Below are 13,412 nucleotides of genomic sequence, written 5' to 3'. Positions count from 1 at the left end.
GAAAGGCCTGAATAGGGCAGAATTGCACCATTGCTAATCTCTTATGCAAATCCTCTTACAACTATCTATTTAGACATATTGACCTTTAACTACAACAACTGATTGGGGCTGGGTATTGAAGCTGTGAAGAACTTCACCTAAATAAAAACAGTCACAAATTGGCAAAATGATGATTAAAATCAGGAACTGTTTGATCAAAGAATACTTGAACAAAACTATGAAGCTGACTAAGACTATGAAGCTTTTGTTAATTGCCAGATTTCAATCCTCAGTACCAAAAAAAGATTGAAGTTTAATACCCAGCCCTGCAACCAACACACATTAACAAGGTCACACATATCTACGGCACCACTGGTCCTGTTGAAATAAGGCAACTGAAAAGTATCAGAGAAAGACAAATCTGTTGGCAGTGGAGATGCACAACAAAGACAGATTACAAAGTAAGAATATTCAATCTGCAGAAATAAAGTAGTCCTGCATGAGTGAGTGATGATGTACAGTAATACAGTATTCTGATGGCTTAAAAAGTATATTTTAAATTTCATTAATATGGCTTTGCACAGATGTGACTGCATGTGGCTCTAAATAACTTGGCAGCCAAAAACTGGAAGACACTGGGATGCACCAATCCAATTTATCCCTTGTTATGGTGTTTCAAAACAATGTACCACCAAAAAGTGAAAATATTTATTTTTATAAAAACTGTATTGAGTCAGTTTTTGGCAACATTAGCTATCCATGAAAGGTGCTGTCATCACTTCCACATTAAAATGCATTTATTTTGAAATACATACAGGAAGTGATGAGTTTGTATGAGCAGTAACTTTACATACAGTCGATGACTAACGAAATCGAAACAGAACAGAACTGTGAGACCTCTGTTTGAGTGACAGAATGTCTGCTGGTGTGGAGTCACTAATAAGGCAATATTAAGCACCAGGGATCACTGTGGTGCTGAAAACTGAATCAGTAACCCACTGTGACTGAATTACTGTAGCTGATAGTGGCAAACAAAATAATCTTACAATGATATTGATGATGAAATTGTGTTTTATGTGGACCCGTCACATCAGAGTTGATACCTGATCCACCAAATCAGGTCAGTATGAGGGTTGATAAGTGTGTGGATTGGATTGGTGCATCCCTAGAAGACATTATAACAGTCCATAATGCAACTGAAAGTGTAAACTCAGCTGACACATTGTTCCACGGCTGCACTTCAAACATCAACAACACTGACAATGTTAACCTGTATAACAAATGAACTCAGTCAGCTCCTCCACCTCCCCATATCTCTTATACTGTATATGCTTTGTACTGCACCTTTAAATGTACACCCCCAGTTATATTATCAGTTTGCATAAATTTATGTATACAAGCATGAATCAACAAAATAAGTACAATAGTACAGTGGCATGAAAAGGTTAATTGATATGTATTAGAAAGTGCGCAAGGATAACACATTGTTTTACAAATGTCCTGTAATATTGGTACAATATTGCTATGATATTAAATCTGATGCTCAATGTCTTGTACCAGTGTATGGAGTCTGGAGTGTGCCAAGCAATTACAGACATTTTCAAGTTTCATTAATCAAATGAAAAAGTCATTGAAAATTGATTAATTACATTTGCATTTGAATTTTGTTAACTCTCAAACTCAAAAGTGAAGTTTCACTTCACCGATGAGATCATCTCACACATAATTAACTGTGCACACTGCTTCTGCAGTAACAAGAGGGGAACACTGGGTACATTATCATCTTAAAAATAAGTTTATAATAGTAATATAAGTCTCTCCTATTCTCTCAAAGTGCCTCATACACACATTTTGTTTCTTAAGTGGCTTATTAGCAGAGCATTTTATCAAATTCAAATCCAGTATCCAATCCACTTATTTAATCCATTTTCCACTTATTTATTTAATCCTTAAAGTGACGGGAGGTGATAAGATCGCAGGTGATGTTTGTTATTTTCATGGATTAAAGCAAGAAAAGATTTTTGACTTATCTTATAACTTTTATATAACCCTACACTTTATATAACACTGCTCTGTTGGAGTGTAAACTGCTTCACAAAAGAGGTTTGCACACAGTTAAGAGACAGGAGTGGATGGTCCAAATACAACTCTTGAACAAACTGAGTGGACTTATTGTCCCATTAACGACCAGGCTAGCTAACTTGCGGACTTTCAGTTCACAGTCAGCAAGCCACCTAGCATGAAGAGCTATTGTGAATGATTACTGCTAGCCTGTTGCTGGCCGGTTAGCATGTTGGCCAACTAGTGAGCAGTCACAATGTCACAAAGAATTCAGCACCAATTTCATAAGAATGAACTTCGCTGTGTAACTGTCTGTCTGTTGTGTAGATTGATTTACTAGTTGGGGGATCTAACAAAGAGCTAATATCAAACTGTATTATGGGAAGTGTAGGATTCAGTATTTTAGGAGCCCAGGCTTTACTGGGGAAAAAGTCAGGATTTCTTCTTCAATCTTTCTCTTCAGAGTTCCCAACCCTTACGGAAGTGCAATTCTGTATTGCTGGATTACCTTTTTAATATTGTAATTTTACTCACAAACAATGACTTGAAGCCTTAATCCAGAATCTAAAAAAGTGATTTTTACATTAAGAGGCCACATCTCATAGCCAGCTGCTTCAGCTTCATTTTTGAGCGTTGGGAGGAAATAACTCAAAGCATGCTGGTAGACACATAACATATTGTTTCACAGTGACATTTTCATTTTGATCAATACTTTCAAGTATCAAGTAGCCCTGTATAATATTATTCTAATATTTCTATGAGGAATATTATGTATATTCCAGTTTATTTTGTCACCTCAGTTTGTGTGTGGGGGGAGAGACTTTGCACAATTAAAATGCAGCTAAAATATTCATTATTTGTGTAGTGTCTTAAATGATCTCTCTGTTTATTAGAAGCTCTGTTTTAAAACCAGATTGGAAATAGAAAGCCTGGAACAATAAAATGTTTCCATTGAGTGATACAAATATATATTGCTGTTTTTTACTTAACACTTTATTGTTAACTCAGGACTTTTGTCCATGTCAGGATCCTGTAGGGATGATGAGTCTTTTTTTTCCAGTGATCTGATTGGTCAGTGGTTGGGGTGTCGACAGATTTTGATCCGATCCTCTGAAGTTAACCTGCTCCGGAGCAGGTTAGCTGTTCAGCATAAGTTACCATGGTGACGGTAGGACTGAAAACCTGATTACAACTTGATTTACCTGCTGCTTCATAGTACAGGCCTCTGGTTGGGAATTAGTATGTTGTTTTGGATTGTTTTGAGAATGTGTTTCAGGTGGAAGTGTGTACTATGAAGCCAGATTAGTGGGTTAGCAAGGTATGTTTGAGCATAAAGCAGGGTTTTCAATGTCACGAAGGTGACTCTCTTTTAACCTAGCTAGATCACCATGGTAACTTACGCTGCAAACTTAACCTGGTCTTTATGTTCCAAGTTTCGGCTTAAATCGGCTATAAAAAAGCCCTTTCACTAGCTACCTGATTTGCTGCCAAGTCTGTTTAACACTGCTGCTATTGCAGCTATTAGAACACTGATTAGAAAATTGATTGGTCTTCTATCATACTTACCATTGATTTGATATGTCATATTGTAAATTTCTAATGGTGCAAGAGGTTGGGGTTACTTTGTGGATGGGATTTTGTTACAATATATCAAACTGTATTTCAAAAAAAAAACCTAATAAGAACTAAAAACTCAAGAAAAAAATACTTTGAACAAAAAAAAGGAAAAGTGATTTGTCTATTGGTATTTATCAGATAATATTAATTTCAGTTTGATTTGGCCAAAACCTAAAATGATTTCCACTTATCCTTCATTATGGGACAGAGTCAGACCTAAATGCACTTCTTGAATATAATATTTAAAATCTGCTGCATCAAATTTAAAGTTTAAGAGCTCTGAATATGGGAGGCACTGAGTGGTAAAATAAATATATTATCACACGAATTTACAAGATCAGCAATTTTCTGCCAGCATTCCTCTCTCACCTTATTTGCAGCAACAATGTTTGCAATGCTTTTTGCTGTGACAATGTATTTATATTCTTCATAGCTCTCCATTATGATGACCTGTTCCTCCTGATTGAAGTAGGCGGCATGCGATTGGTCCATTTTGTGCAGAAGAAGAGTCAAATGACACGCCAAACGCCCCTTTTTATGGGAACATGCACAGAGCCTGAAGCAGAAAGCCTGGGTTAACAATGAATGTGTCATTTGAAGTTATTCTTCAGTTTATAATGCCTGCATCCTGCTTTATAAATATTATTGACTGGATGAATCAATAATGAAGCTGTGTACCTCCAGCTTAGACTAATGTGGATACATTCAAATACAAAAACTTGCCGCTGAAGACATTTATTGCCCTTTCACCTCTCGACTTTTGCTGGTTACTTGCTGTGTCCTGTGGATGACGGTAAAGTGTCCTTCTCTAGCATCCGTAGCGTCTTCCGGACGCCCTTCTCCACCCTGCGGAAGTGCAGCCTCTTCCAGAGGCTCTGCTGCTGCTGACGCCCCCACTCGAGGTCCCTGAGGAAGACCTGCACAGAGGGGGACTGGATGACTGACAATGTCCAACAGACATTTTTTTAGACCATCTGCAGATTAAAAAATCTAATGTGCAGATTATCAAACATTGGACTGGTTGATGACTTGATGTTTTTAAAGGGGCAGTCACATTATTAAATGTGAAGATCAGTTTATAACTCATGGGGAGTATGGCTCTGTCTATGAAATCAGTTGACTGGGCTTATAACCTACACATTTACAACAAGCCTGTTTTACAAACTGTGGTTGTAGAGTTTGAAAGACATAGGAGGGTCGAATGAAAAACACTACCAAGTTGCTTTATGGGAAGTGTTGGATTCACTGTTTTTGAGATTGATTCATACTAGGCACTAAAAGTTCAGGACATTTCGGCCTGCTGCACAGATTTTCACCATTCTTTTCTTAATCTGTCTCTTGTGATTCCCTCAGTGTTATGGAAGTATAATACTAAATCACCAGAGAAAGTTAAGTTTGTCTCAAATACTTGGAAAACAAGGCCAAGATGGACTGTTTAATTAGTCTTTCTTTGAATTCTCTAGCGGGTGAAAATATGTTTTACATGCTTGCTCATGGGGGAATTGTTGGGTCTCTGTAAATTAAAGAGTACGGTCTTGACCTGCTCTATGTGAAAAGTGCCTTGAAATGACTTTTGTTGTGATATGGCGCTATATAAATAAAAATTGATCGATTGATTGATTGATTGATATACTATATTTTATTTGTAATATGTTTGATTTATTATTATTTTTATTTTGTAGACAAGTAGTTCTGAAAATCTGAGTCTGTAAAAGTTCTATGCATGTTCTATGCATGACACAATAGTAAAATTTCATCATCATCATTATTACATCCCTGGATGGCAAAAGATCTTGAAAGATTTTAGTTTCTTGCAATATGTTTTGGCAAGAAAATGGTCCAATTTTTAAAATATTGTCAGATCTTATTCATAAATACTATCTGTTCCAGTCCAACTAAAAAGTTACTCTGTGTGTACCTGAAGTTGCTGTTTTACACGGTCCCGGTCCCAGGATGAAGCATTCTCTCGTATCACACTGAGGATGGGGTGCCAGTCTTCAGAGATGTCGGAGCCTTCAGTGACTGAAGCCAGGACCTTGACCCGCCGGCCGCTGCCATCGTGGCTCTTGGGAACGCCTCGGACATACAGGGACTGCTTCCCCACATCACTGAGAGGGTTCAGGTAAAGACTACACAAAGACAGAGCATTTCTGTCTTACATACTTACAAACATACTAAATATCCTATGATATGATGATATGATGTGTTTGCTTTGCTATTCTGAAGGTTAGATGAAAATATGGTGAAACAGCATTTATTTCCTGCACTACAAAACCTCCACAAGGTCTGAGGTCTCCAACTGTTTTTTTTTACTAAAATTGGGAATATTTATTCCTGCATTGAAACTTTTTTTTGTTTTTCAATATTTTGTCCATTTATTTTAGATGGCTTTATTTTATTTTCCTTCTGAGAGTCTTTTATGCCTTGAGCATTTTGAGTTGACTTGTGTTTGAAAAGTGCTGTACAAATAAGCTTGGCAACTAATGCCCTGAAACTAATCTGTTACAACCATGTTGACTTGATTTTAACCTCTAATCCCAGTTTGGTTATTTCAGTGTCCTTGTTGGTCCACCAAAAGCTGGGGTGGCATCAACAGAGACGTTGCATTTTAATAATATTTCTCTGAGTTTTTGTGCATAGAGCTGTGTTTACTGTCACTGAGTTTCATCAGCTCAGCACACAGTTTGAAGAAAAAAAAAAAAGAAAAAACACTCTAAGAGCAAGAATACACAAGCTCATCAAATGGTCTGCTGTAATGTCACGTACAGGTGATTCTGTCTCAGCTGCTCTGCCTTTGTATAACCTGATTTGAGTTATTTATTTAATCATTGTGTAGTGACCGACATGTACATAACACTGGCCAAATTTCCATCCAAATGTAGCACATATATTAACAGAATTGTCATAAAATTGACTAAAGAAAATGCAAATTACGGCTTGTTTCCATCCACTACAGTTCTTTGAATATTAGGAGATAAACAATTGGTGGTGTTGATTCTCTAGTTGGTGCCATTAAACCATTGCAGAGGAAGAGGAAACAACAGATGATGTCATTAAGAGCGTGGCTGTAACATGCTACATTTACATCATCATTTATTCATTTTTATCATTTCTGTTTTTATCCAAACACCAACTTTTACACCTCAGATAAACGTAAAAACTTTCTTTGCAATATTTCAACCTGTTTTTGAATGTCTGGTGTGTATAACAATAGATGGATGGAAATGTACTTATCATCTCCTTGCAGACCAGTCCCTTTCTTACTGTAACAGTGTAGGTGGAATTCCGAAAAAGCCATTTGAGTACAGTACAAGTCAAAAGTGTCAAACAATGACACACCTGATTCCCTTAAATGAGAAGTTCTCCGAACTTTTGACTGGTAATTTGTAACTGTGTGTGTAAATAATTAAATTATTGCTAAATAGTTTAAAAATACTAATATGAACAACATTAAATCAAATAATAAAACAGAAGATCATATTGTTTTCCTGCAGAATATTCTTGTGTGTGTGTATATATAAGCAGTTCCTGTATTGTGCTGAATTTTGTCTGGAGTGATGAGTTTAATAACCTTCAAATACGGCAAATATTTTATTACCCACTTCCCCTGTAATATTGTAAGAAAGGGGCTTAACATAGCTAATTTTGTGATTTTCAACATGCCCCACAGACAAAGATGTGATCTCTAAGGTAATACAATCTTTTCAATATGAACAAAAGTCTTGTTCAACATGTGGATCAGTTTGAGATCTACTATCTGGTGGAGACATCTGACAGCATTATCTCTGAGGTAGACGGAGCTGAAGACTGTGGAACTTTTGTGATAAAATACACATAACTGTGGAGTCTGATGATACTGAATTAAACTGCAGGAATATATCCCTTACTGCACGGTGTGAATACTGGGGTGTTCCCTGCAGGCGTCCACCAGGGCCAGAGCAGCATTGTCTCCGATGTTGTTATAGGCCACATTGAGCTCCTGGAGCCCGGTGTGCTGCTGGAGCCTCTCAGCCAGCTGCAAGGCCCCCTTGTCCCCCAAGCCAGTGTGCATCAGGGACAGATGCCTCAGGGACTGGTTCTCTGGCAGGGCCTCCAGAAGGGTGCAGGCTCCAGATTCCAGCAGAGGGTTGTCACACAATCTGGAGTACACACAGGGTTAGTGAGAAATTTGTGGTCTTCTACTCACAACATACTGTACATGTACACAGATAGACTGTAGCTCCTTTCACACATGCATCTCATTATGTTAATCTGATGGCAGTTTAACATGTCGGCCTCATGCCTGGATAAGCACCCTGCTCACTTTTATGTAAAAAGTCACAAGAATAATCTTATGAGGTTGGACCTGAAACATTTCTGTAACACTTTCAACATAAGTCTGAACTGAAATCTATCAGATGAACATAAAGACCACAGCAGCACAAGGATGTTGCGGTGTTCCCAGATCTCAACTAATAACTTGGTAATTACAATCTTATCATAACTAATAGAACTAGCAACAAAAATAAAACCCAAGGTGTATTGAACTTTTTAGTTATTAACTGTTTATTTTCTCTTTAACTCTACAAACACAGCTCTGATACGGCTGCTGTAGGAAAGGCATCAGTAAACAGTAATAAGGCTGATATCTGAAAGTACAAACAGGAGTGAAACTCAAGAACACTGAATTGCAATTAAAAAGTATGAAGAAGAGCTGAGCACACAGAGAGAGACTTTCTGTCTTGCCACCAGCACAACCACGCATGTGTTTAGCACAAGCTAAACTTGGCTGGGGGAAGAGATCATTGCAGGTTGGCTCTGGTCAGTCCTACTATCAAGCAGGACCACAATAGTTCAGTTATCTGCTGCTATGCAGCCACAGTGGAAGTGCATGTAATCACTCCTCAGCTGTGCACAATGCTAAAGCAGTTTATACAATAATGCTAACTGAAAAACAACTGAGTAACCAAGCTACTCAGCTCTTTTCACTCTAATATAGAACATGAACCTTCTGGAACAATGATCCAGGTACAATGTTATTTCAATTGGATAACTCTACGACCAGTGGTAGCAACAGTAAACAGTATTATACCATGATCTGGGTGAATACTCTTTTCTGATTGGCTGGCAGGTGTGCGTTAAAACTGTTTATTGCACACATAGTTCAGTTCTAAATTCATCTGCTACCCAACTTGTAACATTAGCAACATTACATTTGAGCACAGCTGTCAAAGTTACTCGTTATGAAGTTTTGAAGAATGGGATGCAGCAGAGGAAAAAGAAATGGAGAAGAAAAGAAAGAAACCAAGTGAAAAACAGGGAGAAGGAAGAGAAGGATGAGATTAATACAAAAAGACAACAAAATGGGGAGTTAATGTATTTAAAGATTTTCTCTACCAAAAACAAGAAGACTGGCTTAGAGACATACTCTTGCTTCATAACCTTTCAATTTTGAGTGGGTCGCTGAATTGTCCCTTCCAATATTTTTAACAATCTCAAACTATCTTGCCATTTTAAGTTCACAAAGTGTTACTGGTAAGATCTGTGCAGAATTGCCAGGTTTGTGTGTTGGTCATTATGATGAAGAGTGAAAGAGCAGGATGTGGAGGGATACCTGACTTGATGATCTGGCAACACTCAACTTCAAGCTGTTTTACACATCTTTGACTAGCTACAACCTGGTAGTGGTAGTAGTAATCTAAAGCATTTAATATTTATAGTTTAAACATCACAGAATTGAAAACAGCTTCATTGGACAAAACTAACATCAGAAGATCTTATGATTAAAATCCAGGTATTAGCTAATTTGAAATTGTTGCTCAGGCATATTATTTTATTAAACAGCTTTATCACTGCAGGCCTCCCAAAGTGAATTAACATTGAGACATGAGTTTTGACACGATCTAAAGATAGGTTTAAGGATTGTTGTGGCTCTGTCATGAAACTCTTGTGTTGCCCAAATCAACAAACTGAAAGAAGCACAGAGCTACAGAATATCAGGTGAGGCATGAAAATAGTTCACAGCAGATAGTTAGTTCAAACACTTTGGCACTTTACCTACAGGTTATTATACTGTTATTTTCTTGTAACATTTATTGTGAAAATCAAATGTCAATTTTACACATGTATTTAAGTCTCAGATTTATATTAATGTAATAAAATCTGTTTAAAATCAGAGGAAAAAATCATGACACAGTAGTCCTGTTTTAGAGTTATATCAGCAAATACATATTCAATAAAGTCAACCTTGTGCAGAGTCAGGCTCTTAATGTGTGTATGTGTGTATACACGTGTGCATATGACAGAGAAAAGAGAGATAGAGAGCAGGTGCACATCTTTGACCAACAGCAACAACATGTGAAAAATCCAAGAATAACTGTTCAACAAACTCACTGTATTTCTTACATCTGCCTTGCTTTGTTTAAATTTTAACAGTGCAAACACTCTGACTTACCTTAAAACAGCCATTCTCAACCAGTGAGCCATCTAGTGGGCCGTGAAGGCAGTGGTAATACCACATGGTTAGATTAAAAAAAAAAAAAAAAATAAAAAATAATAAAAAAAAAAAAATATATATATATATATATATATATATATACACACACATATATATATACATATGTGTGTATGTATATGTGTGTGTGTGTAATTTACAAAGCTAGTTATCTTTATATATAAATGTGCTCAAGAATCCACATAAAAAACATCAAATTAAAATACATAATTTCAATGACCAGTAATGTAATATTTTTTTATCAGTTGATACTGTTCTTACATGCTACATTTATCCCAAATACATTTCCTTTAATCAAATTACATATAGTGACCAAGAACAAACCTCAGGCCAGGTAGTATTTCAGTGTAGGAGTACTCACTGGTCTCTGGAGCTTCAGGCAAAATATGATGCTGTACTGTACTTGATGGGTACATACTTAACTCATAGAGAGTGGGACAAACTGGGGGTCAGGGGGACCCCACAGCTCCCCTACTGTGTTAATCAGGCCCAGCTGTGCAGGCTCCTGGCGCAAAAAACAAACTGTGTCCAAAGTGTATCCCCTTAAGCCAACACTAACTAATAGATGGTTAAGAGAAGTGCTGGCTATGACTAACACTGTTAGTATTAGTCTGTGGTAAAAACATTAGAGGCCCAACAATATTTACTAATGTCTAAACCACAGATGGACGTAGTGAGGTGTGACGTCACCCGTTGGTTTCAATGGAGCCGGTTTGAAGCCCAGAGTTGCAGTTTATGGTCGTATGGAATCAAATAATGGCCATAAATATTTTTAGCTTGTGAAATGTTTTGTGAATGTGTGAAAAAGTTTTGTGCAAACAGATATAATTTGGCACATGTGTAAAATGTTTTTGTAGCTGTAGAAATATTTTGTGTATGTGTAATTAAAATTTGTGCAGGATTTTTTTCAACGGTGATGATTCAAAGTCTGAGAGACGGACACACGAATTTCCCACCTATGTGTGTGCGACACTGAAGTTACAACTACAAACTGCAAGTTACATGTATAAATTTTGGGAGTCAGTTGGAGCATCTAGTGGCTGTTGTGGCACAAGTACTTCTGCACTGGTTTCAACCTCAAGTTGTGGTAGTTGCTGCTTGGTGTCAACATTTTTAAAAGCCAGCAGCACAGTAAAAGAAGGAAAACTTTGTACACATGGACTTAAGACACAAAGACATGAATAAAAATGTAGTCTTACTGTAGAGATTTAATAGAACTCTTGGGGTCTAGTAACAGATCTCTCAGGAGGATGCAGGACTCAGGACCCAGGCTGTTAAACTGCAGACTGAGGACATCAGAGACAGGTAGACACAACAATCACAACACACACAGCATACACATGCTAGTAACCCAGAGTCAAGAACAATGAAAACATTTAAACAGCAGTATTGAGGGCTATGTTTAACATTGTGAAGTAACCCATTAAATGGTCATGCTCTGGACCATTTTAAAAGAATAAGGCTGGCATTTTTCAGTAAATATATATTTTTCTTTTTTATCCTCAAAAAATCCCATGACCAGAAACATTACTCAAACAGGAGGAAATAATGCATTTGTTATGCCAGGATCAGGCTATACAATATATTTGTCATTAACAATGGTCCCGACTTTCATAATCGGGCCTGATGCTGGAATTTGTCAGCGATGACAAAATCATGTTAAAATCAGGCTGTATTTGTGTAGTCTGATCCCAGTATTAGGGACTGTCTTTAGTGGTGGATCAATCCACATTTGGTGTTCTAGTGAGTATTCCTGGCAGCAGGATGGTGTATGTGGGATTGAGTCACAATAAACTACAGTGTGTATGTTCATGGTAAGAACATGTCATGACATGAAGGAACATGTCAGGCAATACAACAGTGTGACGCACTGATGTGTTTTTAATAGTTTTTAGACAACAATGGAGCTCTATGAGGAGGAATAATGTTATATCAGGCTTTGATACACACACGATACTTGTTAGTAGATCAACTCATTGTTGGTTTGGCTCTGCACATGAGATTTGTTGACGAGAAGAAAAATATGGAATATCTACAAACTGATCGTGTATTGAATGCACTTGTTTAGGGTTATCGACGTCCCTGTTAGCACCAAATCAGTATTTCACACATTGTTGATCAGCTTGAATACTGAACATTTTATTACCTTTTTATTTTATTTTTTATTTATTTTATTATTTATCTTTGTATCATGGATTGATCTTGTCTTTGGTGTTGTGAAAACTTTTATTTGCAGTTTGGACTATTCTATTCTCCCACCAGCAAAAACCCTCACAATATGTCAGTGCCGAAGGTTCATTGTACTGGGAATGAGGAGAAAAAGAGGCAAACTGGCAGATGAATCAGTTTCACTGTATATCAAGTTCAAACAGGTAAATTCGAAGGATTAGAATGAATGTTTGGAGGAATCACTGGAGCGTGACTGAAGGCAGTTATTGCACTTTTTGTGCACCATGTGCACTCCCCTTGTTGTGTGATTCCATGCCAGAGTAGATGTTTAAAGGCAAAAGCCAGCCATCTTAACAAGGTTTCTTAATTGGAGTATCATCTCACAGTCATGACACCTATAAGTGTTGATCCTCTACTGGGTTACTTGCTTAAGAACATAATTCTACTATCATGTAAACATAGCTTTGATCAAATTTATAGTATACAGGTCAGTGTACACCCAAGCCCACTGATACATCAGCATGACCAATATTACAGTCAAAACAAGCAAAAAAAGAATTATCAATTATTGGTATCATTCCCCAAAATCCAGTATCAGTTGGGCTCTAACTTGCAGTCAATAACCATTAAATGAACACACCATTCTCAGCCACATCTCCATGCTTTTAGATAAACTAAAAATAAGGCAAGGCAAACATTGTAATAAAATGACAGATGATGCATTTTAGATAATGATATGTCCTTTAGAGAATACAGAGTTTTACAAATCTTTGGTGACACTGGTTGGTGTTAATAGTAAAACGTCACCTGGAAAGGCATTAACAAGAGGAGTAAAGTCAGGATCTGCTAAAATCAGAATAACCTGTTCACAGCAGCTCACTGAGCAGCTGAACCAAATCAGGTATGAAATTTAGCAGTATGCAGCTTAGTGTCACAACAGATTTACCATCTGGATTCTGATCTTTGTAACCTTGACATGTTTACTCAGCTATGATAAGCATAGCTCAACAAACACTGAGAAATTAAATGTGTTTTCTGTTCAAGGTTATTTTTATTTTCTATGTACTCTATATTCTTTTTATGCATCTTTTTA

At 37.1% G+C, this 13,412-nt stretch overlaps 1 protein-coding gene across 3 annotated transcripts in view; it reads right to left on the bottom strand.

Moving 5' to 3' along the window:
* Nucleotides 1–3,742: 3,742 nt before the first annotated feature.
* The window catches only part of nlrx1 (NLR family member X1), a 31,688-nt gene continuing 22,018 nt past the window's right edge, over nt 3,743–13,412 (bottom strand). For 2 of the 3 annotated variants that reach the window (XM_042414029.1, XM_042414031.1), the window contains exons 9-12: nt 11,350–11,436; nt 7,545–7,796; nt 5,576–5,786; nt 4,377–4,574 (exon numbers count right to left, since the gene is read on the bottom strand). In XM_042414029.1, coding sequence (XP_042269963.1) covers nt 4,425–4,574; nt 5,576–5,786; nt 7,545–7,796; nt 11,350–11,436 — 700 coding nt within the window. In that variant the 3' untranslated portion in view covers nt 4,377–4,424. Of the gene's footprint in view, nt 4,214–4,376; nt 4,575–5,575; nt 5,787–7,544; nt 7,797–11,349; nt 11,437–13,412 lie in introns of those variants that run through there. The other variant, XM_042414030.1, reaches the window with a different exon arrangement.

This window comes from Thunnus maccoyii, chromosome 6 (genome assembly GCF_910596095.1).
Source record: "Thunnus maccoyii chromosome 6, fThuMac1.1, whole genome shotgun sequence".
NCBI classification, from domain to species: Eukaryota; Metazoa; Chordata; class Actinopteri; order Scombriformes; family Scombridae; genus Thunnus; species Thunnus maccoyii.
The sequence above is the reverse complement of the archived record's forward strand: the minus strand, read 5'-3'. Positions and strand labels throughout refer to the sequence as shown.